Below are 25,042 nucleotides of genomic sequence, written 5' to 3'. Positions count from 1 at the left end.
TTTTGCATGGCTAGGATGTAAGAGTTGCATTGGTTGCTTCACCCACTTTTGTTTCTGGTCCCAGCCCTTCACTGGCGTGCGATCTGTAAAAAAATTGTCCCAAGGCAGTTCATGCTTTGGGCTTTGTAGCACCCCTACGGTAATGGTTCATGATAAATGATTGTTGATAGTAACATGGTTGCCACATTGGTGATATCAAGGCAAATGTTTTTTCTTTTTCTTAAAAAAAACAACTGGCTTTTTATGCTTGTGTCAGCTGCTCTGAGCTGCTGCATAGCAAGCTCTTTATGGGGGTGGCCTTGTTCAGTGCAACAGTTTGTCAAAAGTTTACGCAGCAAGCTTTATGAAGATAAGGCTTCAGTTCTCTTTGTAGGTTTTTCCCCTTTGGCAGTTACAAGAGCTAAGAAGTTAGGAGCTCAGAAACAGAATGGGTATTGTCAACAACAGCCATGTCCCCAAAATAATCCCGGAAACTGTTGTTTGTTAAGGGTTTCCTACCAGTTCTCAGCAATCTTTGCAAACTGCAGTTCCCAGGATTTATTGGGGGAAGCCATGACCATTAAAGTAGTGTAAGAAAGAGTGCTTTCAGGGTATGCTGTGGATGTGGCCCTACTGCTATAAACATTCACACAATTGCTGTGTCTTATTACAAACTGCTTTTGAATCTCTCCTCAGTCTTCTAAACATCCTGTCGTATGTTGTATAGTGTATAGGCAGAGAAAAGGACAGCTGCTGTTTGAGAAACGGAATGGGTTGCTTTGGATCCATGCCAAAAGTCACCTTCCTAATTTGAGCACATTTGTTTTTGCATTATTAACCAGTGACTTGTAATGCACTTCATTCAAGCTATTAAAATGCTTTTTTTTTAAATAATTAGGTGCAACCAGCCAGTAATGCTAGCAGTCCTGTGTACAGATTTTCATCTCCAATTGTAAAATCAACAGAAGCAGAAGTGCTGCCATCAGTGTCTGTAAGTAAAAAATGCATAAGTAAAACTTGTGACAGAAGAAAGACAGGAATGATAGAGATAAAAATATGTTTAATACTCACCTTGGAAATTCAATGTTAGGAACCAGAAACCTGCAGTTCACATTTATGAGCCTGTGTAAACTAGGCTGTTGTTTTCTTTTGACTTCTAAATTTTATCTCCTGCCAGGCTGGTGCATTCAAATTTAGTGTTCCTGTTGCAAAGTCATCTGATCCTTCAGGATCCAAGGATACCCCAGTATTGACTCAGAGTAATGCAGGTAATGAAGTTGGCATTTAATGCAAACATTTTATCCAGGCAGGGAATTAAGATTGAATTTTGGTTAGGCTTTTAAAACTTTATATTCTGTGTGACATCAGAAGCAAATGTATTCCCGGCTTCCATTCTGAGTACAATCCAGTTTAAATAGAACCTTATCCAAGCATATGTGTCTGACTTCCAATGAAATATATCATTTAGCTTCTATGGACAGCAAGTTGTTTGTGCTTCATCCAGCAAGCTACCTTATGGAAATTTTTAAGATGGATTCTGTGTAGACAGGTGTGTGTTTGTGTGTTGGTGGATCCTCATAAGTACACACAACAGGGGCCGAGCCATGAACCTTGTAAAAGGTTCTTCACCTATTATTTTCTTCACACCTGCAGCGGTCAATAGCATCAGCAGTAAGAGAGATCATGAGTATGATGGTCCCTTTAAGCCTGCAAAAATCCTGAAAGAAGGAAGTGTGCTGGATATTTTAAAGAGTCCTGGTGAGTCGGTTGATGAGATTTCATTTAGTGTTAAGTGATAACTGACAATGAGACCCGTAATCTTAGGGCCTTGGTTTTGAGTCTTGACATTGCAGGGAGTTGGACTAGATAACCCTCAGGGTCACTTCCAACTCTACAGTTCTATGATTCTATGATTTATATGGCACTTTAAAGAAAACAGTTGTAGGAATGTTGCAGTGTAATAAGCGTTCTATCAGTGCCAGCATTTCTGCTTGCCCTTAGGAATGATTTTCCCTCTCCTTCCTCTGTTGGGCGGGGGCAGGTTCTCAGAGCCAAATGGGGGGGAGGGGGAGAGGAGGCGGAAATCCTCATTGCTTTGATGGAAGTAGTTGTATGGGCTTCTGCTAGCAGGATCAGGCAGTTAAATCTCGCCCTCTATATATTTTCTTAATCCAGTCTCATATATAATACCAATAATGCCAATTTTTGAAAAAAGGAATAGCCACATCGAGAAGAGAGTATTGTCTCCAACATTCAAATATATTGCCAGCTTCCTTTAGGAACAGGGAATTTCAAATCAATTTCCATTGTTACCTACATTTCTCATTGCTAGACTCAAGATAAATCTGGATAACATAAATTTTAGAATGTGGACCTTTCATTGGTTTGGTATTAATTACAAAGGTTTCAAACTCAGTTTTCGGTATAAATTTCTGTTTTGTTCAATAATTTGGTTGGAAAAGAGACTGCAAGTGCTAACAATATGTATACATATTTGTGTAAGGGTTTCATGTTATGTGCAGTGATTTTTACCATACTATGATAGCCATTCTTCTTACCCAGCTATTTCTGTGCCTGCATAACCATATGCGCAGTATGGTTCATCAATGAATCTTCTGTTTGAAAATCGTTTGCTTGGCTTTCCTGTAAAAGTAGAGTCTTTGTTAGGAACTCAGACTATTTCCTTTTCTCTTTCTTAGGCTTTGCATCTTCAACCACATACTCATCCGCAGCCGCGCCACCTGTTACAGCAAGCACAGTAGTTTATACAAGGCCTGCAATAAGTACTTTCTCCGGAACTGTTTCAGGACTTGGAGATGCTTTGAAACAAGGGTCAGCCCATTGGCAGTGCGATACGTGTCTTGTGCAAAACAAGCTGGCAGATAACAAATGTGTAGCCTGCCAAGCCGCTAAAGTGCCAATGTCAGATGGTACTAAGCAGACTGGTACTCAGTTTAACTCAGCCTTGAAAGCAGCTCATTCTACAAAGGGGACACAGGGCTTTGGAGACAAGTTTAAGGCAGCAGCTGGAACTTGGGACTGTGATACTTGCTTGGTCCAGAACAAACCGGAGGCTACAAAATGTGTGGCATGTGAGACACCAAAACCTGGGACAGGAGTAAAACCAGCCTTTGTGTTTCCTGCAGTCACAGACAATGTAACAACAGTGACTTCCTCTTCTGGCTCTACTGATCTCACAGTCAGTTTTGGATTTGGAGACAAATTCAAGAAGCCAAAAGATGCTTGGGAATGTTCTGTGTGCTTAGTGTCAAATAAGGCAGAGGATAGCAAATGTGTTGCCTGTCAGTCGGACAAACCAGGTGAGTTTGCCGTATTTGGTCATTGATTAGAGTGGGACATATCCAGCCATAATCCTAAACATCTTTATTACGGCATGGAACTTAGTTTTGAGGAATCAGGCATTGTGCTGTGTGAAGAACCCTATGTTGAAAAGAAAACAATAGAGGGCACCACTGAATATTTACTGGAGTTTTAATATGTAAGAACATATGGGAAGTACAGACTAACATTTCATGCGTGGGTTCCTTTCCTGGCCCCTGCGCTCATCAGCGGAGCGTGCCCCACCTTCATTCTGGATCCAAAAGGACCCGCTTGTCTGTGATTGCATGCCATTCGGACGCGCCTAAAATGGTCACCACCTGTATCTGAGTTATATCCAGTGCTAGTCCCACTTGCAGTAGACCCATTGAATTTAGGGGGCATGACTAACAGGTTAATTAATTTCAGTGGGTGGGATTCACCTAATGCACCCTGTCAGCAGAAGCCCTGCACAACGACCTCAGCTTTCACAACAGGGCCCCTCACCTCATGTCCATGAAATTGGCTCAGGGGTTGGTGTTTCAGGAGACCCCCCACCACCACCAGGACAGCATGCCAGGGGTAATTATTCCATTTGGCAAGCTGCAACACTTGCACAAACAGAACATTTTTAATAGTGCATTGCTTAGTTCCACCTACCAGGTCTACATTTTACCTATTTAAAGTCCCTGTTCTCAACCCTTATTTTTGTCACTATGTGGTATGGTAACCAAGCTAACATGGTGGTCAGCAGTTATAAATAGTGTCTCAGCCTATTGACACCTTTGGACAATATCAAAGTTTTGCTACTATATAATGTAGTAATGCCTTTTGTTTTAAGTAAAGTGGAGGGGTTCTGAAAAGAGCACATACTGTTTTTCACTGTTCCTTTCTGTATTTTTATAACTGATAGTTCATTCATCCATGTGACTTCAAGAAATAAACTTGACACTAGGACTAAGACGTCACCCTAACCTGAAATTCTGTACTCATGTAGCAAACTAGATAGGCTCTTATGAACTTTAGTTTCACTCTGATTAAGTCTGATCTCTTCGAAGCCCAAACTGAAGGACAAGGCAGTTACCTTTTATTACCTTTGCTACCTGGATTTTATTTTGATAGTAAAACAATGCAGATTTTTATATTGTGTCCTTAAAATGGAAAGAAAATATAAGAACAGTAATTTTCTCCCAGTTATTCATGAAATAAATGGATAAATGGATAAATAAATTTTATAGCTTTCTGAAACCATTTTGCATGTTACCCTGAACAGTTAAAGTTCATGAGGTTGTCACTGGTATATTAATTACTATAGTACTGAATTTAAGAAGATAATTTCCCTTGTCAAAATTATGGTTCTGGTGATTTCAAAATACTCTAGTTGGTTTACAAATATTTTTCTCTTTCAACCTCACCTAAGATTTCTTATGAAGATGTTGAAGAAAATATCACCCATTTCCCCATAAAAATATAGACATAGAAAATGTCATAAACTGGAATACCTAACAATTAAAAAGTATGGGCAACTTTAATTCTTGCTTCAGATGAAGAATACACAAATAGCACTTGCTAGGACAGAGCAGAAAAAATTGCTAAATTCTAGGAGTATATATCATTTTAATTTAGATGGTTTAGATTGCTTTAACATAGCAAGTTTTCCTACTCTGACTAAGGGCAATTATTGCAGTTTGGATAATTCAATTTCTAAGTTTCTCTTGCAAGTTTCAAATAGGTATTTTCAGCTTTATGTTTTTGGTCTACATGGGCAGAACTGCTAATGGCTTACTTTATGCTATGTTTCATTATCTAGGAAGTTCAGTGCCTGTGGTGAGTAGCAGTGCTTCCTCTTTACCTGCTCTTTCTGGAGGATTTCTAGGCTTAGACAAATTCAAGAAGCCGGAGGGAAGCTGGGACTGCGAAACATGCTTAGTACAAAACAAAGCAGATGCCACAAAGTGTGTTGCTTGTGAGAGTTCAAAACCAGGCAGCAAGACTGAACTCAAAGGTATGTAAAGAGTATAAATGCTCTCTCAAAAAACCATGTGTGCGTATTCTGCTCCTTAATTTTCTCCTCCTTTTTAATTCCCCCCTCTACCCACAACTCATGCTTTGACCTCTAAATAAGGAGAGCCATGCCCAGAAGCAGTTTTCTGCAGTTGTGTCACTTGTTGGATCCAAAACTGCTCGGCTAAGTCAGATAAAAGTACCTGAAAAGTACATCTCAATGTGGATGAGAGATGCATATTCAAATCTATGTTAAGTGCACATTCATTGAAAACAAAGGAGTGAATATAGATCACATCTGCAATGGATACACCTCCAATTTATCCCCATATCCTTTAAACTCCGAGAGGTCCCCTCACTCTATCAAGTTAAGGAACCTTTGGGTCTAATTGCCCCCCCCCCAACCATTTCTCCTCCAGGCAGCCAAAAGGCATTGTCTGATTTCAAGGATGCAGTCCAGCTGACAAAATCACTCAAGGGCTCAAGGCAGGGCCAGAAAGGGGTATGTTGTCTGGGGAAGTCCCAAGGACCAGGTAGAGAGGTCTAGAGAGTAGCATTTGTCCTGGGCCTAAGCTTAGCCATTCCTTCTTCTTTTTTTAATATTTTTTTTATTACAAATTTCAACACAATAATTTTAACAAAACTACATCATCCACATTGTTTCCCCCCTCCTTCCCCCCCCAAACAGAAAACCCAACCTCCCCCCCCCCGACTTCCCTCAGCTCCTTTCTCTGGTTTCTCAATACATCTTTCTGTCTGCATATTATAAAATTGTAAAGATCCTCAAATTATCTCTCTATATATTACAATAAACAGTTTGTGAATGTTTATTCAAAACCTGCCAAAGAGTCCAGTTCATTTTGTTGCTTCTTCAAATATTTCATAAAAGGTTCCCATTCATCTTTGAAATCAGTTATCCTTGTCACGTAGTTTGTGTGTCAATTTTGCCAATTCCGCATAGTCCATCAGTTTTTCTTGCCCACAGTTCTTTCGTCGGGATTTCCTCATTCTTCCATCCTTGTGCTATTAAGACTCTTGCCGCCGTTGTCGCATTCATAAAAATATTTTTAAATTTCTTTGGCGGGTTTTTCCCCAAAATCCCTAATAAGAAAGCTTCAGGCTTTTTCACAAATGTTAAATGAAACATTTTCTTTAACTCATTATATATCATTTCCCAAAACATTTTAATTTTACTACAGTCCCACCACATATGATAAAACGTCCCTTCTTTTTCCTTGCATTTCCAACACATTCCTTTTTTTATCAGTTTTTATTGGTTTTCATAAACATACATTATTCAACTTCACCAAACAATCGTTTTGTAAATTCCCCTCTCCCCCTTGGCTTCCCTCCGTTTCCATTTCTGGTTTGTTAAACCACTTTGGTGGTTCTGTGGCTTATATATAGTAATATATTATCACACTGTTGTCTTTCTTGTTCTCTCTGATTACATTATGTATGTTTATTTAAACCGTGCCAAAGAGTCCATACTTTTACATTGTTTCTGCAAATATGTTACAAAAGGTTCCCATTCTTTTGCAAAGTCACTGTTATCTTTTTCACACAGTTTATCTGTCAATTTTGCTAATTCTGCATATTCCATCAACTTTTCATGCCATTGTTCTTTGGATGGTATTTCTCCCATTTGTGCTATTAGAATTCTTGCTGCTGTTGTCGCATATATAAATTGTCCTCAATTCTTTCTTCACATCTTGTCCTAAAATACCCAACAGAAAAGCTTCTGGTTTCTTTACAAATGTTACTTTTAAACATTTTTTTCCAATTCATTATAAATCATTTCACAATAATTTTTTACAATCTTACATTCCCACCACAAATGGTAAAATGTCCCTTCCTTTTTCTTTACATCTCCAGCAAATCTTTTGTTCTGTTTTGTACATCTTTGCTAATTTAACTTGTGTGATATACCACCTATACATCATTTTCATGTAATTCTCATTTATTAAAGTACAATCCGTAAACTTAAGATTTATCTTCCAGAGCCTTGTCCAATCCTCATTCCTGAATCAGGAGCACATACCTCCTGTAACTTCACTTTCCCATCTCTGCAGCCCTTTAAATGGCAATTTCCCCCTCTTACAGAGGGGGAGGGAAGGAGGAGAGAAACTGGGCTTGGTGCAGTTGAGCACTTCATGGGGATAGGTCCCAGACTGAATGAAAGCAAGCTCTTCTCGATTTCCTTTTACTGAACCTTCCAATTCCGGTTAAAGGGGTCATGCCTGCATGCTGCTCTCTGCTGCCAGCCAGTCTTGTTTATTAACCCATTTGTAGCAATTGTGCTGCTGCTGCTGCAGTTTTCTACCCGCCCCCCACCTTTCAAAGTAAGATTTTCCTGCATTCCTCAGGGATAGTCCTCTCCTGTCTACACTGGCTCCTTTCCCTCTCCTTTCCCCATCCTTCAGCATTCAGAACATGCACTTTACAAACAGGGGGACTGATTTCATTGCAGTGAAATTTGCTAACTTGCTAAATTTGCTAAACTTGCTTTTAAAAAGGCAAGTGGCCTTTTAAAAAACATACTTTTATAGAACATCCTAGTCTTCAAATAGAATTCATTAAATCTCCCCAGAATGTGACCATGTGCAGTCACACTTGTCTTGTGTGTAGTCACACCCTGTGTACCAGATCAATCAAACCTTTATTGCATTAGCATACAGCCATAGCAGGATAAAACAAAAAATGCTAGAGACAAGCAACCAAACAAAATTCAAAGCGATATTACTGGGGTTATGACGTTTAAATTACCCTAAGACAATAATGGAAAGATTAAGTTGCTGGCGCCGGGAATCTAGGATGTGTATGTATATAAAGCATATAATGGCCCCAAAATAGGCTCGGCACATTAGGTTAAAAAGGTAATAAAAGAATTAAAACAGGTCCAGGTCTAGGACACACTACCCAGTCAGAGTAGCCCTGAGTTTCAAGGCCTGCACTATAAAGATTGCCACCCCACGTGAAACTTGGGGATTTGCGTCCACAAGAAGCGATTTCAAACAGTCTTCCTTAGATGTGATGGTGGACGGGATCAAGAGGAGGAGCTTAGTTCTTATTAGCTCATAAATAGGGCAGTAGAAAAAGAAATGTATGAAGTCCTCTACTTCATTCATTGTGCATGGACATAGACGCTGAGTAATAGGGGTCTTAGAGTAAATCCCCTGCAGGAAGGCCATGGGTATAGAATGGAAACGGGCCATGGTAAACGCTCTTCTCAAATTGGGCTCCGTCAGGTCTATCAAGTAGTTGGCAAGTGATCTTACCACTTTCACTTTAGGGAGCCACATGGAGAGGCGAGCTGTGGTGGACTGTGCCCGGTCCATGGCCTCGTCTCTTGTAAGAATCCAGGCCCGGATTTTATGTTGATCCCAAGCTCGGCCAGTTGCATATAGTCCATCAGTTGCATCTGCCACTCTTCCAGTGTGGGTAGATCTTGAGTTTTCCAGTTTTTTGCGATGAGTATCCTTGCTGCCGTTGTTGCATACATAAAGAATGTTCGGTCCTTCTTTAACACCTTCTGGCCGACAATACCCAGAAGGAAGGCCTCTGGTTTCTTAGTGAAGGTATACTTAAATACCTTTTTCAGCTCATTATATATCATTTCCCAGAAGACCTTCACCTTAGGGCATGTCCACCAGAGGTGAAAGAATGTTCCTTCGTTTTCTTTACATTTCCAACATTTATTATCAGACGAATGGTATATTTTGGCAAGTTTAACTGGGGTCATGTACCATCTATATATCATTTTCATTACATTTTCCTTCAGAGCATTACATGCGGTGAAGTTCAGCCCAGTGGTCCACAACCTTTCCCAGTCCTCAAACATAATGTTATGCCCAATGTCCTGTGCCCATTTTATCATAACCGATTTAACCATTTCGTCTTGTGTATTCCATTTTAACAGCAAGTTATACATTCTAGATAATACCTTAGTCTTTGGTTCTAACAATTCAGTTTCTAACTTCGATTTCTCCACCTGGAACCCTAACTTTTTATCATTTTTAAAAACTTCTTTAATCTGAGCATAATGTAACCAGTCTCGCACCTTATCCTTCATTTTCTCTAAACTCTGCAATTTCCAATTGTCTCCATCTTTTTCTAATATTTCCCAATATTTTGGCCATTTAGCCTCCATATTGGGTCTTTTTAGGGCCTTAGCCTCCAGAGGTGAGAGCCACCTTGGAGTTTTATTTTCCAGTAAGTCTTTGTATTTTGTCCAGACATTAAACACTGCTTTCCTGACAATATGGTTCTTAAAGGCCTTATTGATCTTAACTTTGTCATACCATAGGTATGCATGCCAACCAAAAGCATTGTTAAAACCTTCCAAGTCCAACACGTCAGTGTCTTCGAGAAGTAGCCAGTCTTTTAGCCAGCAAAAAGCTGCGGCTTCATAATACAACTTTAAGTCTGGCAGGGCAAAGCCCCCTCTTTCTTTCGCATCTGTTAATATCTTAAACTTAATTCTGGGCTTTTTGCCCTGCCAGACAAATCTGGATATATCTTTCTGCCACTTCCGGAAGCACTCCGTTTTGTCCACGATCTGTAATGTTTGAAACAAAAACAACATTTTTGGCAATACATTCATCTTGATAGCAGCAATTCGGCCTAACAAAGAAAGCTTCAATTTTGTCCAACTATCCAAGTCTCTCTTAATTTCAGACCAACATTTTTCATAATTATCCTTAAATAGACTCAGGTTTTTTGCTGTTATGTTTACCCCTAGGTATTTTACTTTTTTAACCATAGTTAGTTCTGTTTCTCTCTGAAACCTTTCCGACTCTGTATCTGTCAAATTTTTTCCCAACACTTTAGTTTTCTGTTTATTTAATTTAAATCCTGCCACCCGACCAAAATCCTGTATCAGTTGTAATACTCTTTTCGTACTAGATTCTGGCTCCTGCAGAGTCAAAACTAGGTCATCTGCAAAAGCTTTCAATTTGTATTGTTTCGCTCCGACCTGAATCCCTTCCACCAACCGGTCCCCTCTGATCAAGTTCAAGAGCACCTCCAGAACCGAAATAAATAACAAAGGGGAAATCGGGCAGCCTTGTCGTGTTCCTTTTTCAATTTTGAACTCTTCTGTGACCACATTGTTAACTATTAGTTTAGCCTTTTGTTCTGAATATATTGCGTCAATCCCATTCTCAAACCCCCGTCCCACTCCCATTTCCTTCAAATTTCCCTTCATAAATTTCCAAGAAATATTGTCAAAGGCCTTCTCCGCGTCTATGAAAATTAACACTGCTTTTGTATTTATATCTGTTTGCAAAAGTTCCAAAACGTCAATAATGTTCCTAGTATTTGCAAACATATGTCTGCCTGGGAGAAAGCCTGCCTGGTCTTTATGAATTACTTCATTAAGAACTCTTTTAAATCTACTTGCCAAAATGTCTGCAAATATTTTGTAATCCACATTCAGAAGGGAGATGGGACGGTAGTTTTTAAGTTGTGTCTTTTCAGCTTCAGATTTTGGTATCAATGTGATAAAAGCTTCCTTCCACGATTCCGGCGCCTTCTTCCCTTCCATAATTTCATTACAGACCTCCATCAATGGTTGGATCAGATAGTCTTTTAGTGTCTTATAATACTTGGAGGTCAGACCGTCTGGCCCTGGAGATTTGCCCAATTGCATGTTCTGGATAGCTTGTTCAATCTCTTGCTGTGTTATTTTATTGTTCAGGATTAATCTGTTTTTTTGTGACAACTTTGTCAGTCCATTTCTTTCCAAAAATTGTTTAATCTCAACCTCATCTTGCGGCCCTTGAGTGTATAATTTTTTAAAGTATCTCTGGAAGCACTTTCTAATTTCCATGGGGTTCTGGATATTTCTTCCCTCAATTTCTAGGTTTGTAACTGTATTTAGTTTCTGTCTCTTCTTCAACTGCCAGGCTAGCAGTTTCCCACATTTGTTTGCCGATTCAAAAGTTTTTTGTTTCATTAATTTAATCTTCCATTCTATTTCTTGGTTTATCAATTTGGAGTATTGAGCTTGATACAATTTAATTTCTCTCAGAATCGGCTGTGACTTCGGATTTGATCTTAATTTCTTCTCCAATTCTTTGATTTTCTGCAAAATCTTATCCTTCCTTTCATTTTGTGTTCTTTTCTTTACAGTGTTCTGTTGTATCAAGAACCCCCTCATGACAGCTTTGCTTGCGTCCCAGATAGTTCTTTTTTCCACCGTAGTGTTCATATTTATTTCAAAATAATCCTTTAGAGTTTTTTGGGCCTTCTTGACAATCTCCTGATCTCTAAACAAGCTATCATTCATCTTCCATCTAAAGGAACCGGTTGGCAAAAATGTCATATCCATCTTCAGCGCATTATGGTCGGAGCAGGTCTTTGGGCAGATTTCCACTTTTCTGACCTTGGGTGCCAGACCTCTAGATATCCATATTTGGTCGATTCTTGTCCAAGTCAGTTGGGCTTCAGAGAAGAATGTTCCCTCTCTTCCCAGGGGGTTCTTAGTTCTCCAAATGTCAATCCAGTCCATATTGTCTGCCATTTCAAAAAAGGTCTTTGGCAGTCTGCCGTCTTTTGTAACGTTTTGATTTTGTGACTTATCCATGTTTGTCGATACGACCCCATTCATATCTCCCATCATAATGATGTTGTTGTAGTCCAGATAGTCCAGCATAATCTCATGCAACTTCTTGTAAAATTCCGATTTCCCGTCATTTGGTGCATAAATTCCTAATATCAAAATCTTTTCTCCTTGATATTGTATCTCAATTCCTAATATTCTTCCATGTTCGTCTTTGAATAAGAATTTAGGTGACAGGCTCTCTTTTGCATATATCACCACTCCTCGCTTCTTTACTCTGTCCGAAGATATGAATTCTTGACCAAGTCTTTTGTTTATTAACACCTTTCTATGGAGCCTAGTCACATGTGTTTCTTGTAAGCAGATAATATCCAATTGTTCTTTTTTTAATATATGAAAAATTTTCCTCCTTTTTTCCGGGATGTTGCAGCCATTAATGTTCCAGCTCAAAAGTTGCAGAGACATCCTGAATAAATCTGGTTATTTTTCAGGGGGTGGTATCTTATTCAGAAGATCTTCAGGGTCCAAGGGTGCAGGTACCTCTGGTGTTTCAGGCCCTGGAAGTTGGTCAATTCCTTTGTGAAGGTCCTCTCCGTATACGTTCAGAAATTTATCTCTATCTTCTGATGTTCTGATTTTGATCTTCTTCCCTCTAAAAGTAAAAGATAGTCCTTGAGGAAATTCCCACCTAAAGATGATTGAATTCTTCCTTAGTAGTCTTGTCAACTCCAAATAGTTAGATCTAAGATCTAGCAGTTGTTTAGGAATATCCTTGTAAATCTCAATTCTTTTGTCCAAAATGTCCAGTGACTTTCCGTAGTGTAGGCCCAAAATCTTATCCCTTTCCTCCTTTGACCTCAGTATTATCAAACAGTCTCTGGGCTTCTCTTTCTTTAGAAGTCTTCCGAGCCTAAAAGCCGAAACAATTTTAAAATCCTTTTCCTCTAAACTCCAAAATTTGGAAAATTCTTTAGTCAAAAACTCAGCTAGGTTGCCTTCTTCCACTTCTGGTATTGCTCTTATCCTTAAATTGCTCTCCCTGTTCCGCAGTTCAAGCATAGACAAATAGGTCTGATGTTCACCTACTTGTTTGCAGAGTGGTCTTACCTCTTGTTCTAAATTTTCAAGTTTTTGGCTGGTATCTTCAGCCAATTTCCGATTTTCCCCTGCAGCCTCCTTCAATTCTGCAATTGCTTGAGTATTCTGTGCAACTTGTCCAGATAATTTATTTAAACATTCTGTGTTCTGCTCAATTTTATATGTTTGCTCATCGGCTTTCTTGTCCAAAGATTCTACTTTCTTGTCCAAAGATTCCAATTTTTCAAAAATTTTCTCTAAAATAGCAGTGCTTGCCCCTGAGGCCATATCTTCCAGTTGTAATTCCTCAGTTTCTCCCTCCCCTGCCCGAGGCAGAGAAACAGGCAGAGAGACAGCTTCCACCTCAGAAGGCAAAGTAGGCACAGATGATCTACGTGCCTGTGAGGCTGCGGTTAAAGTTGTCAAAGTTGTTTGTTTAGTTCTTCCTCTCCTTCTTGTACCACTCATTCCAAAGTTATCTAAAAGTCAAGGTCAAGCTGAGTTGTTCCCATGAGAAAGCCACAGCCCAGATGGTAACAGTCAGCAGAGGGCCGGGAAAGGGAAAGTAAAATAAAAGTCACTGTTATAGGTCCCAAATCCTCTAGGGGGAGTTTAAAATATTTCAGGAAAGAACTCAATTTCAGTTAAAATAAAGTCAGATTTCTAAGTCCAAGAACCTTCAATAAAGAGATTTTTCAGCAGAGTTGAGGTTTAATACAGCAACAGTGTTTCTGATGGTGCAAGCTGGTAATCCAAATGCCTTAAAGTAGCAAGTTCAAATTCTCTCAGATTGTTTCAAAGTTCAGATTCAAAGTATCCAAACTGCAAACTGCAAGCTGACAGCTCAGTTTCTCAGGCAGCTCCAGCGCCTGGGGTTTTTAGTTAGAATGTAGCTCCAAAGGGAGAAAGATATCCCCGTATAAATTAAAATATAAAAGTCCAACACATAAAGTTATTGTTCCACTTTGAATAAAGTTCAATGGGTGCTCAGATCAAGTAATTTAAAAGATCTCTCTTTGCCTCCACTCCTCCAGCTCTTTGCGTTCAAGTTCAATGGGAGCGGAAGACGGACTTCCTGTTTTTCGTCACTCCGCTTTCAGCCAAATTTAATATTTTAAAGTCCCAAATTGCATACAGTCAGTTGTTTACTCACGAGTTGTTGTTTTCAGAGCATAAATTTCAGGAAGAAAGGTCAGCGCTCACTGGCAACAGCTACGCGGCTTCACTCCGCCGATTGCGGAACGACCCACAGCGCCGCAGCCTCCTCCGCGATCCGGAGCCCCTTACGGGGTTCCTTCAACGTTTCGGTGGCCGCTGCTGGCGCCCGCCGGGTCCCGGGACCGCAGGCTTCTGCTGCCTGTGGGTTTCCGTTTCGGGTCTCCGCTGCGCCGTAGCGGACGACCCTTTCTCGAGCGGAGCTTCCCTTCCCGTTAGGAAAGGGCAGCCATTGCCCTTCGCGCCGCCTCCGGAAGTCCTTGTGCAGTCACACTTGTCTTGTGTGTAGTCACACCCTGTGTACCAGATCAATCAAACCTTTATTGCATTAGCATACAGCCATAGCAGGATAAAACAAAAAATGCTAGAGACAAGCAACCAAACAAAATTCAAAGCGATATTACTGGGGTTATGACGTTTAAATTACCCTAAGACAATAATGGAAAGATTAAGTTGCTGGCGCCGGGAATCTAGGATGTGTATGTATATAAAGCATATAATGGCCCCAAAATAGGCTCGGCACATTAGGTTAAAAAGGTAATAAAAGAATTAAAACAGGTCCAGGTCTAGGACACACTACCCAGTCAGAGTAGCCCTGAGTTTCAAGGCCTGCACTATAAAGATTGCCACCCCACGTGAAACTTGGGGATTTGCGTCCACAAGAAGCGATTTCAAACAGTCTTCCTTAGATGTGATGGTGGACGGGATCAAGAGGAGGAGCTTAGTTCTTATTAGCTCATAAATAGGGCAGTAGAAAAAGAAATGTATGAAGTCCTCTACTTCATTCATTGTGCATGGACATAGACGCTGAGTAATAGGGGTCTTAGAGTAAATCCCCTGCAGGAAGGCCATGGGTATAGAATGGAAACGGGCCATGGTAAACGCTCTTCTCAAATTGGGCTCCGTCAGGTCTATCAAGTAGTTGGCAAGTGATCTTACCACTTTCACTTTAGGGAGCCACATGGAGAGGCGAGCTGTGGTGGACTGTGCCCGGTCCATGGCCTCGTCTCTTGTAAGAATCCAGGCCCGGATTTTATGTTGATCCCAAGCTGACAGCGTGTCCAGATCTGGGAGGGAGTAGCGTGCAGTAATAGTCTCCATGGCCTTGGACCATTTATTGCTATGAGAACAAGTTAAAAAGGCTTGCCTGGCTAAAAGGGAACCTGGGGCTTTGATTAATTTACAATAAAAACTAATAATTATAATGTGGGCTCTCGCAACAATGGAGGGGAGGCCCAGTTCTGTTCTTAACTGTGCAGCAACCGAGCCCTTGGGGAGACCCAGTAACTTTCGTGCAAAAGAGTTTTGTAGAATCTCGAGCCGTGTGTATAAATTACATTATCTTAATAGAATATTTTTAATTCTTTCAATAACATTTTACATACACCTCTATTCACTTTATGTTAATGGTGCTGATACCATCTTCAAATTTACTGAGGTAAATAAATTTATCCTCTTGCCAAATTACTCTTTGCTTCTTATTTCCTAACCTGAACTCATCAGTAATCTGTGGTCTAGAATGAGTTATTATAACACCAGTTATGGTGGTGAAGAGAAGTCACAGTATTGGGAAATGAGAATGATTATTTTTCTAACAAAAAAATTTTTTTTTTACATAAAAATGTTGCTATGATTGATTTACAAAACAATTAAGACTTGACCCTGCAGCATTTCTCTATGTAAAAAAGGTTATGTTGGGTTTGTATCACATTTGGTGTTTTATGTTATTTTCAGGTTTTGGAACTGCTGCTGCTTCTACAGTCCCATCTACTACTTCCTTCAAATTTGGCATTCAGTCATCACCGTCAGAGCTGCCTCAGACACTGGGAAATGCAGAAAAAAGTTTCAAATTTGGAGAGCAAACAGGATTCAAATTTGGTATTACATCAGAGCTGGGATCATCAACAAACACAATGACTGGAGGCTTTAAATTCTCGAAAACAGAAGGGTCCAAACTGGGAAGCTTTCCTTCGGAATCTGAATCGGAGGACAGTGTGAAAGATGGCAAGAGCAATAGTAGTTTCAACTTTGGTCTTCCCCCTGGGGCTAAAAGTACACCTTCTACATCATTTCAGTTTGGAATAGCTAACCTTGGACAGCAAGAGAAGAAAGAGGGACTTAGCAAGCCTGCTGGAGGAGGCTTTACTTTCGGCACAGGTTCCACAGCCTCTGCAGCTGCACCTGAGAGTAAAACTGGAATAAGCGGTTTCAAATTTGGTAATACAGAGGAAAAGGAAACTTCAGTCACTCCCTTCTCCTTTAAGAAAGTGGAGGAGAAAAAAGATGAAAACCCTTCCACAAAAGGTGGCTTTACTTTTGGTAATGTAGAATCCGTGCCCACCCCGCAGCTTGTTTTGGGAAGGACAGATGAAAAACCGGACACTGTTGCCCCTTCCTATCCATCAGTGTTTGGAAAGAAAGCAGAAAATGAAGAGTCAAAGGCACAACCCATGTTTCCATTTACGAAGGCAGAGCAAACCAAAGATGACAGCACAGCAAAATCTGGATTTAGTTTCAACCTAGCAAAACCAGCAGAGAAAGAATCTGAACAACAAGCAAAGCCCGCTTTTATGTTTGGAGCACAAGCAAGCACTGCAGGTAGGTACAAAAATTCCTTATAATTTATCCCATCATGTTGTGAAACGGATTTTTTTTGACAGGTGATTTAAGAAACTGAACTATGAAGAGACCCTGAGAGCAATGATAGAAGCTTGTAATATTATCTCTGTTGTTGTCCTTTTGCTTCGGAAATATACTGTTAATGAACACCACTTGCTGAAAGCCTATAGAAGTGTTTTATTTTGAAATGTTTGGGAAGTGTTCTTGGAAAAGGCAAATACCCCTTGGATAGCTTAAGGCAGGGGTCAGCAAACTTTTTCAGCAGAGGGCCGGTCCACTGTCCCTCAGGGACTGTTCCTTATGGGGGGGGCGGACTATTTTTTTTTGGGGGGGGGCGACAAATTCCTATGCTCCACAAATAACCCAGAGATTCATTTTAAATAAAATGACACATTCTACTCATGTAAAAACACACTGATTCCCAGACCGTCCGTGGGCTGGATTTAGAAGGCAATTGGGCCGGCTCCGGCTCCTGGGCCTTAGTTTGCCTACCCATGGCTTAAGGCCTACAGTGGGAAACTAGCCATACAAATAAGGTACGCAGTTCCTGTAGGCCTGTAATCTCTTGATAAAGCTCAGTGCAAGCTCAGGCAACCTGCCCGTAGATAGGGTGCAAATATGATGCTTTGTAACAACCCATTTGATCTTCTAAATTGGAGTCTTACAAACATTTTATTTATGAATTCTGACAGCAAACCTAATTAAGAGACAAACTGAGTTTATTTTAGAAGAGTTGGTAGAGGAGACTATTATTTACACTTAAATATTTTAAGTGAATATTGTAGATGTTCTTTTGCTATGGAATAGCAGCCATTTCTGATTTTAAATCCTTAAGATTGTGCATAGGTCATTTAATTGCGAGCTTTTGGAAACTGCTGTCACCATTAGGTTTGGGATGCTGTTCAGTTGAATGACTTATTACCAGGCTGTAGGTCTTTACAGTGGCTGATTATAAAACATTAAACAAAAATGTATTTGTGGGTACTTCAGTTTCCAGGGTGCATATCAAATAAATCATGACAAATTTTGTGGGATGCCGTAGGGGTCCCAAATAACCAAGAAGAACTCTTCAAGCTTTTGAACATATTTGGCACATGTTTAATGTGCATAACATAGTTGGCTATAAATAACTGTTTGCAATACTTAAGGATTTAATTTTCATCAGTTAATTAAATGTTGTCCTTGGCATCAGTATCTCTTATAGCTTTTCTAAATTAATGCTTTAAATGCTTGACTATTAAGTTCACTGAGTTGGGTTTTTTTTTTACTGGTCAAATAGCCAATACTAAACAACAGCTCTTAAAGAAAGCGGTGCTTTCAGAGTAGGAAATTGGAACAGGAATCATACTTTGAAAAAATGAATACATTAATTGAACGAGAATTGTACGTAACAATCTTTGCACATGGATAATTATGAATGAATGATTTCACAGGAGCTGGGGAAAAATTACAATCAGGGAAATAACCACAGAACATCAGGGTATTATAATTACTGTTTTATTATTTATTACAAGGGGAGAGAGATAGCATGGAGCAAGAGAACGAAGACACAAAGTTCAGTAACAACTTATGATAGATGCAAGATGGAAAAGGAAGCCCATATTAGAAATTGGACATGGGAATCATATGGTCAAAGCAGTGGGCATAACATCAAATGAACAGAAGAATTGAGATCAACGATTCTTAAGATGGAGGAGCAGGAAGATGGGAATATAAAACATTACACTGATTGAGTCTCGAATAAGGGAATGTAAAAGTGTCCCCATTATAGAAAGAGACTAGTGATCTTAGAGTTAAGAAGAAAAACTGGATTTGAAGACAAGGGAATTATATGGAAAAAATAATCCAAGCAAATGTAAGGAAAGGGAAAAATAATTTCGTGAAAGAAGAATTGAGAAAGAACAGACAGGAGGCAAAACCAGTGGACTAAAGAGTTTTACTAAATTAAAACAAAATATAAAAGAGAGGGAGAAAAGTAAAGACTATTGAGGAAAATAATGACATTAGTTAAAAAAACAACAACCCTATTCATGCTTTTTAACCAAGATCAGACAAAACAATGGAAACAGAAAAGACTATAATATTGGAAGGAGGTGGAGGAGATCCTGGGATATAAAAATAAGATACTGTACTTCACATTTATGTAGCTGCCACTGAGTATTCAATGCATTTTGCATACATAATTTGAAATTTGAGTGCTCCCCCCCCCCCAGTAAAAGCAATGAAAATGGAATGTAGGCTAAACAAGTCAAAAGCAGTACTAGTAGAGGAAAGAGAATGCAAGCACCGCCCACTGAAGAATTTTGGAAACATGCTGAAGGAGAAAAATAGAATGATATAGGAAATGGGAGAGTTGAGAGGAAGGTTTTTTGGAAGTAATGAGAGTATGTCCAAGAGAACAGTATGTGAAGATGAAGAGAAGATCAACATAGGAGCTAAACACAGAGGAGCTATAGGAGAAGCATAAAGAAGGAATAGAGTGAAGAGTGAAAAGAGGCTGGTTGGAAAAATGTTTACCAACATAGGCCAGGATTTATTCAAGGTGAAAAGGAGAAGGAATATCAGACCAAGAATACAAACTTGACACCCTCTGCAGTTCTGCCACTGTTGCATTGTCATTTGCATGTGGTTGGTAGAGCAACTGCAAGGTTCAATCAAGGCCTTGCTATTTAGATCATGTTCTGGCACACAAACACATCTATGTCAACCCTGTTTTCATGTCACCTGACATCAGGATATCTTATTGCAAAGTGGGTGGCAATTGATCAGCCTGGTGTAGCAGTCCTATGCCTTGGTGCAAGCATGGTGCTGACCCATTTCAGGCAATATTGGTTTAAATTATCTATGGATTATCAGAAGGAGCGTTGTGCCTGCACATCCCATCCTCTTTATGGGGTGTTAAAACAATAATTTCCTGTAACATCTCAACTGAGAAATTGTGACCTCATCTCCCAACTACAAACCAGGTTTTGAAAATTTAAGTTTGATATTTGCTTTTTATTTAACTTTATTTAACATTTATTTTTAATTAATTAAATCATACTTTCCTGGTGCAAATATAATGGGCAACTGTTTGTGATTTAGTTTTGGGTTATGGCTCATTAGAGAAGAAACCATGTTGAGCATCATGCTTGTCCCAAGTTCAGTAAATCATACTTTATTAGACAGCAGTTGTCATACCTGAAATGACTGGCCATTGTGTCTCATAACTGTGATGCCATTAGTGCAAAACATGGTATAGCTTTCGTAGGATTCTTAGTTGAATTTTCTCATGGACATTTCCACATACAATTCCTGAAATACTTTACGGCATCTAAAATCTAGCTTTCTACTTCTCAGCCAGTAAATAGAAGTGGAAGTTGTCCAGTTAAGATCCAGAGTTAGTTTTACAACTGTTGAGGAAGGGATAAAAGACAGGATTCAAGATGATGATGAACTGAGCCAAAGCTAACAAAATGAATTTGAAAGATAAATGTAAAGATCTGTGTTTATCTAGACTTCTAGATAGTAAGCCTGAGGTCCGAGACTGTTGTCATTTTGGTAACACTCACCTGATCTACTATGTACAGTTCTGGGCACCACAGTGCTCTGCATTCTACTGAAATTTGAGTTAGTCCAGAGGAGGGCAACAAAGATGGTGAGGGGCTTGGGACAGAACCAGGTCCCATGAGGAAAGGTTGAAGGAGATGTTTGTGTTTACCCGGGGGAAGATATGGTTAAGAGGTGATATTGATAGCCATCTTCAAATACAGTGGTACCTTGGGTTACAAACACTTCAGGTTACAGACTCCGCTAACCCGGAAGTAGTACCTTGAGTTAAGAACTTTGCCCCAGGATGAGAACAGAAATCGCGCGGTGGCGGCAGCAGGAGGCCCCATTGGCTAAAGTGGTACCTCAGGTTAAGAACAGTTTCAGGTTAAGAACAGACCTCTGGAACAAATTAAGTTTGTAACCAGAGGTACCACTGTATTTGAAAGCTATCACACAGATGATGGAGCAAATTTGTTTTCTGTTACTCCATGGGGTAGACCCTAATCCAACAAAGTGCAAATTACAAAAAACTAAATTTCAGCTAAACATTTCTGACAATATAAGCTGTTTGGCAGTGAAACAAACTGCTATTGGACTTTGCTTCATCAGAGACGTTTAAAAAGAGGCTGGGTGGTTACCTATCAGAGATGTCATAGTAGTGGGTTTCCTGCACTGGATCTTTGATATACAAGCCAACACAGATTCTGTGATCTAGCTTTACTCTGTATCTTCATTTATTTCTAAAACAATGTTAATCCCTTTCACTTTCAGATCCAGGATCAGCAAAGTCTACATTCAGCTTCATGAGCTCTAGTTCCTCCAACACTGCTGTGCAAAGTGTTGTTGCTGCTGCTGCTGGTGCTGGTGGCGGTGGCAGTGGCGTGTTCAGCAGCACCACCTCTTCCTCAAATCCTGCCCCACCAAGCTTTTTGTTTGGACAGGCCAGCAACACTGTGAGCAGCTCTGCTTTTGGTAATCCCTCTGACTCCAGTACAACCCAGTCCTTTGGGTTCTCCCAAGAGAGCAAGCCACCAACAACCACTTCCAATACAAGTGCTCCTGCTCCATTTCTTTTCGGTACAGCAGCCACCACTAACAGTGCAGCCAACACTGGCTTCAGTTTTGCAGCAGCCACCACAACAGCAGGTCCTGCAGGTATGCTCAGAACTTGAAGAGATTTGGTTTGTGGCTATCTATTGAGGGATTTGTTTTCCAGAAACTTGGCTGTAGAACAGTATACAGAGAGCTTTGAAAAAGATTGACTTGGCAAACTTATCAGTGCTATGGCAGTTACGTTCCATAACAAATTCAATAGATTCATGGTCAAATTGAATGATACTTATATAATGTTCTTCCTAAGTGTGTGTGTGGGGGGGGAGACCAGCTTTTCTAAAGCTACCCAGTGTGGTGTTGGCTGAGCTGACATTGAACCAGGGATTGCACAGCTCATAATCGTAACTAGCAGTGCTACACCAGCTACATACATTCCATTGATGGGCTCTGTGTGCATCAAATACTGCTGTAATACGTTTTAATGTAGCAGTGTGAATGTTCAAAACAACGCTTTCCTCTGCACTCACTGGAAGTCTTCTTCCTACTGCTACTTTGCCTTCAGCTGTCTCTTGATGCCTTCTGTTTTCCCTTTGTCAGTGTGCCTACTTTCCCTTCAATTATTGCCACCATTGTTGTTTTCCGTTGCAAAAATGGAGTGCAGTGTTACAGTGGCAACATGTATGTGCATTAGTTTTAGGCAGTTCAGTAGAGACTGCTTTCATCCCTAGCAGTGGATTGACCTGGTGATAAGCTTCGTATATACCCATTTTAAACTGGGTAGGAGTTTACTCTGAGGCATGGCCACATGCACTTTCGGTAGGGATGCTTCTCAAAGTTAACATGCAGGAATTAGCAATGCAAATCCACTTGTAGTCAGAGATAAAAGAGCAGGTAGAGTTATTGAACATTTCAGGCAGTTTAACATTAAAGATCAGCTGAAATAAACTGTTAAATAAGCAAAAGCCTATATACCCCAGAGTAGAATCTAAAGAGTTAGATTAACCACCGAGAGCAGTTCTCAAGTTTATTCTGCTCACTTGTTTTTCTAGGTTCATCCTCTTCGTTTGTGTTTGGTTCTGGGTCTTCAGCTCCTGCAACTGGTCCTGCATTTGGTGCCAGTCAAACACCAACATTTGGTCAAAGTCAAGGCTCCAGCCAGCCCCCTGCTCCAACCTTTGGATCACTCTCCTCCTCATTATTTTCTACTGGTGCTCAGCCTGCGCCTCCAGCTTTTGGCTCTGTGTCAAGCAGTACACAGCCTCCTGTCTTTGGACAACAGGCTACCCAACCGCCTAGTTTTGGCTCTAGTACAGCTCCTAATTCTGGTAAGTGCAAGCTCTAGAGGTCTTGTGTTGTAGGCTGGTGTTGTTGTTAAGGCAGAGCTATGTTTAGGTTGTTCCATCCTAATTTTTCAGTCTTTGCATGCTAATCTATGCTAGCATCATGAGTGCCACTTTAAAATACTTCTTGAATCAAATTCTGTTTGCAAATTAACTACTGATTTGAAAAGTTGAGTAGTATTGATATAATACTAGGAACAGAAATTATCTAGATATGCTTCAAGTGATATGTGCTTACCTCAATATAGTGTGCATGGAAGGTCAAGTCAAATGCCAAAACATCTGTACACGGAGCACAAGTGATTTCTTGGTTTGAGAATCCCTTATACACAGACACATTCTTTGTGCAAATGGCATAGAATTTATAAATGATAAGTTCCTCTTAACTCTGTACTCAGAATTTTTTGTTTTGTATTGATAAAATTACACCTCAGTGGGATACTGAACACAGGAGTGTAAAATGTTTACGTGGAGACAGATAAACATTATTGTCAAAAACACACAATGTATTTTGAAAGATCTAGTTGAGGGGTCAGCAACCTTTTTCAGCTGTGGGCTGGTCCACCGTCCCTCAGACCATGTGGTGGGCGGGCTATATTTTGGTAAAAAACAACAACAAATTCCTATGCCCCACAAATAACCCAGAGGTGCATTTTAAATAAAACGACACATTCTACCCATGTAAAAACTTGATTCCCAGACCATCCGCTGGCCGGATTGAGAAGGTGATTGGGTCGCATCTGGCCCCCGGGCCTTAGGTTGCCTACCCAATCTAGCTGCTTTTTTCCAAGAATTTGCTTTGTATGATACATCTGCTTTATTGGAATATTTTTCCTCTGAAGATCCATGGCTTTGTACATACTTTATGAATCATTTCAGCCAAAATATAATCCAAAGAGCTAATGCTTAGGATATATGCTATCTAATGTACTGTGTAACACACGGCAGAGAAAGTTAGCCAGAAACAAAAACTATATTAGCTGTGCCAGTGGATTTGGACATGGTGAAGTGGATTATGTTCTTTTTTGTATTAGAAACTGCTTTTGAAGTTCGCATTGGTTTCAGACGAGTTTTGCCATGTAGCATTGGAAAGTCTTGTTAAATAAATGTGTGTGCTCTTGAACATGCTTTTTTTTTTTTTTTTTACATCTAGCTCTGTGGAATCCAGAATATCTTATCGGTGCACTCCAGCAATGCAGTAGTTGCTTTGTGAACTGCTATATTTGCATTCTCCTCCTTTGTAATCACCTATTCAGTGCTTCTTAAGAAATTAAAGTTCCCCATAGACAAATAATTGCAAAACAATGCTTTTCATCCAAGAGGCTAAGTCTCGGTATCTCGCTCTCTTAGGCCCGGTGTTCCAGTTCGGAAGTAGTACTAATTTCAACTTTACAGGCAACAGCCCAGGAGTATTTACCTTTGGTGCAGCTTCTGGTGCTCCAGCACAGCCTGCAGGTGGCTCTTCGGGATTTTCATTCACCCAGCCTTCATCATTTAACCCAGGGTAAGAAGGGGTTAAGACTTGGCATGATAGTGCGGCAGGGTCTATACATATTGAAGGTGCGATCTCCTAGTGCTTCCATGCACATGTTGTAATGTAAGGGAATCATTTTCAGGTACATCTATGGGAATTCCACACTATTGAATAACAGTGCCAGGGTGGGGGGGCAGGATGAACTTTGCATTAATTGAATCTGCTGTAAATTTAAATTTCACTCTAACTGTGGCTATTGGAAATGAATATTTAAAGCTGATGGCATTAAGCCTTTCAGATCAATTATACGCCTGCAGCTATCCTTGAAACAAAAGTTTAGATTATGTCACTCAGTTAAGGAGTTGTAATCTCTAAAAAATGATGTATTTAGTAAATGATCTATGGGATACTCACTAAGTGCCTGTTTTTTTTACAGTGGATTTTTTTTTCCATTTTTGTTCCACAATATTAGAAGCTTTAAGACATATGACTATCACTTTTAAGTTCCTCATGTTTAATTCTTTTCCTCCCTAAAGCAGGAATAATGGGAAAAATATATTCTCCACATCTGGATCTTCGCTGCCTGTTCGGAAGATAAAGACAGCTGTTAGACGTAGAAAATAAAATATTAATGATTGTTACAGACAGCAGTTTTCTTACCCACAGCTGGTTGCCCTGCATTGTTCAATTACTGAATTGTACCTCATGCTGGGTTTAGCTGAAGCCAGGTCTGCCTAAACTCTGCTAGCTTTTTCCCCTCCCCATTTAGGTTTTTTAAATAATTAAGAGTTGGTGGCAGGGAGGATCTTAAGCAAAACTATTTTAGAATCCAAGAGTTTTCACTGACTTGGCATGGTCTGGCTATAGATA

At 39.9% G+C, this 25,042-nt stretch overlaps 1 protein-coding gene across 4 annotated transcripts in view; it reads left to right on the top strand.

The window, feature by feature from the left end:
• NUP153 (nucleoporin 153) overlaps window positions 1-24,813 on the top strand; it is a 51,387-nt gene extending 26,574 nt beyond the window's left edge. For 2 of the 4 annotated variants that reach the window (XM_081873345.1, XM_081873343.1), the window contains exons 13-22: window positions 878-970; window positions 1,157-1,247; window positions 1,633-1,737; window positions 2,679-3,299; window positions 5,108-5,302; window positions 15,890-16,753; window positions 21,077-21,460; window positions 22,408-22,683; window positions 24,049-24,202; window positions 24,709-24,813. In XM_081873345.1, coding sequence (XP_081729471.1) covers window positions 878-970; window positions 1,157-1,247; window positions 1,633-1,737; window positions 2,679-3,299; window positions 5,108-5,302; window positions 15,890-16,753; window positions 21,077-21,460; window positions 22,408-22,683; window positions 24,049-24,202; window positions 24,709-24,796 — 2,871 coding nt within the window. In that variant the 3' untranslated portion in view covers window positions 24,797-24,813. Of the gene's footprint in view, window positions 1-877; window positions 971-1,156; window positions 1,248-1,632; window positions 1,738-2,678; window positions 3,300-5,107; window positions 5,303-15,889; window positions 16,754-18,288; window positions 18,691-21,076; window positions 21,461-22,407; window positions 22,684-24,048; window positions 24,203-24,708 lie in introns of those variants that run through there. The other 2 variants (XM_081873344.1, XM_081873346.1) reach the window with 2 other exon arrangements.
• Window positions 24,814-25,042: the final 229 nt, after the last annotated feature.

This window comes from Podarcis erhardii (genome assembly GCF_964252035.2).
Source record: "Podarcis erhardii genome assembly, chromosome: 8".
Classification (NCBI taxonomy): domain Eukaryota; kingdom Metazoa; phylum Chordata; class Lepidosauria; order Squamata; family Lacertidae; genus Podarcis; species Podarcis erhardii.
The sequence above is the reverse complement of the archived record's forward strand: the minus strand, read 5'-3'. Positions and strand labels throughout refer to the sequence as shown.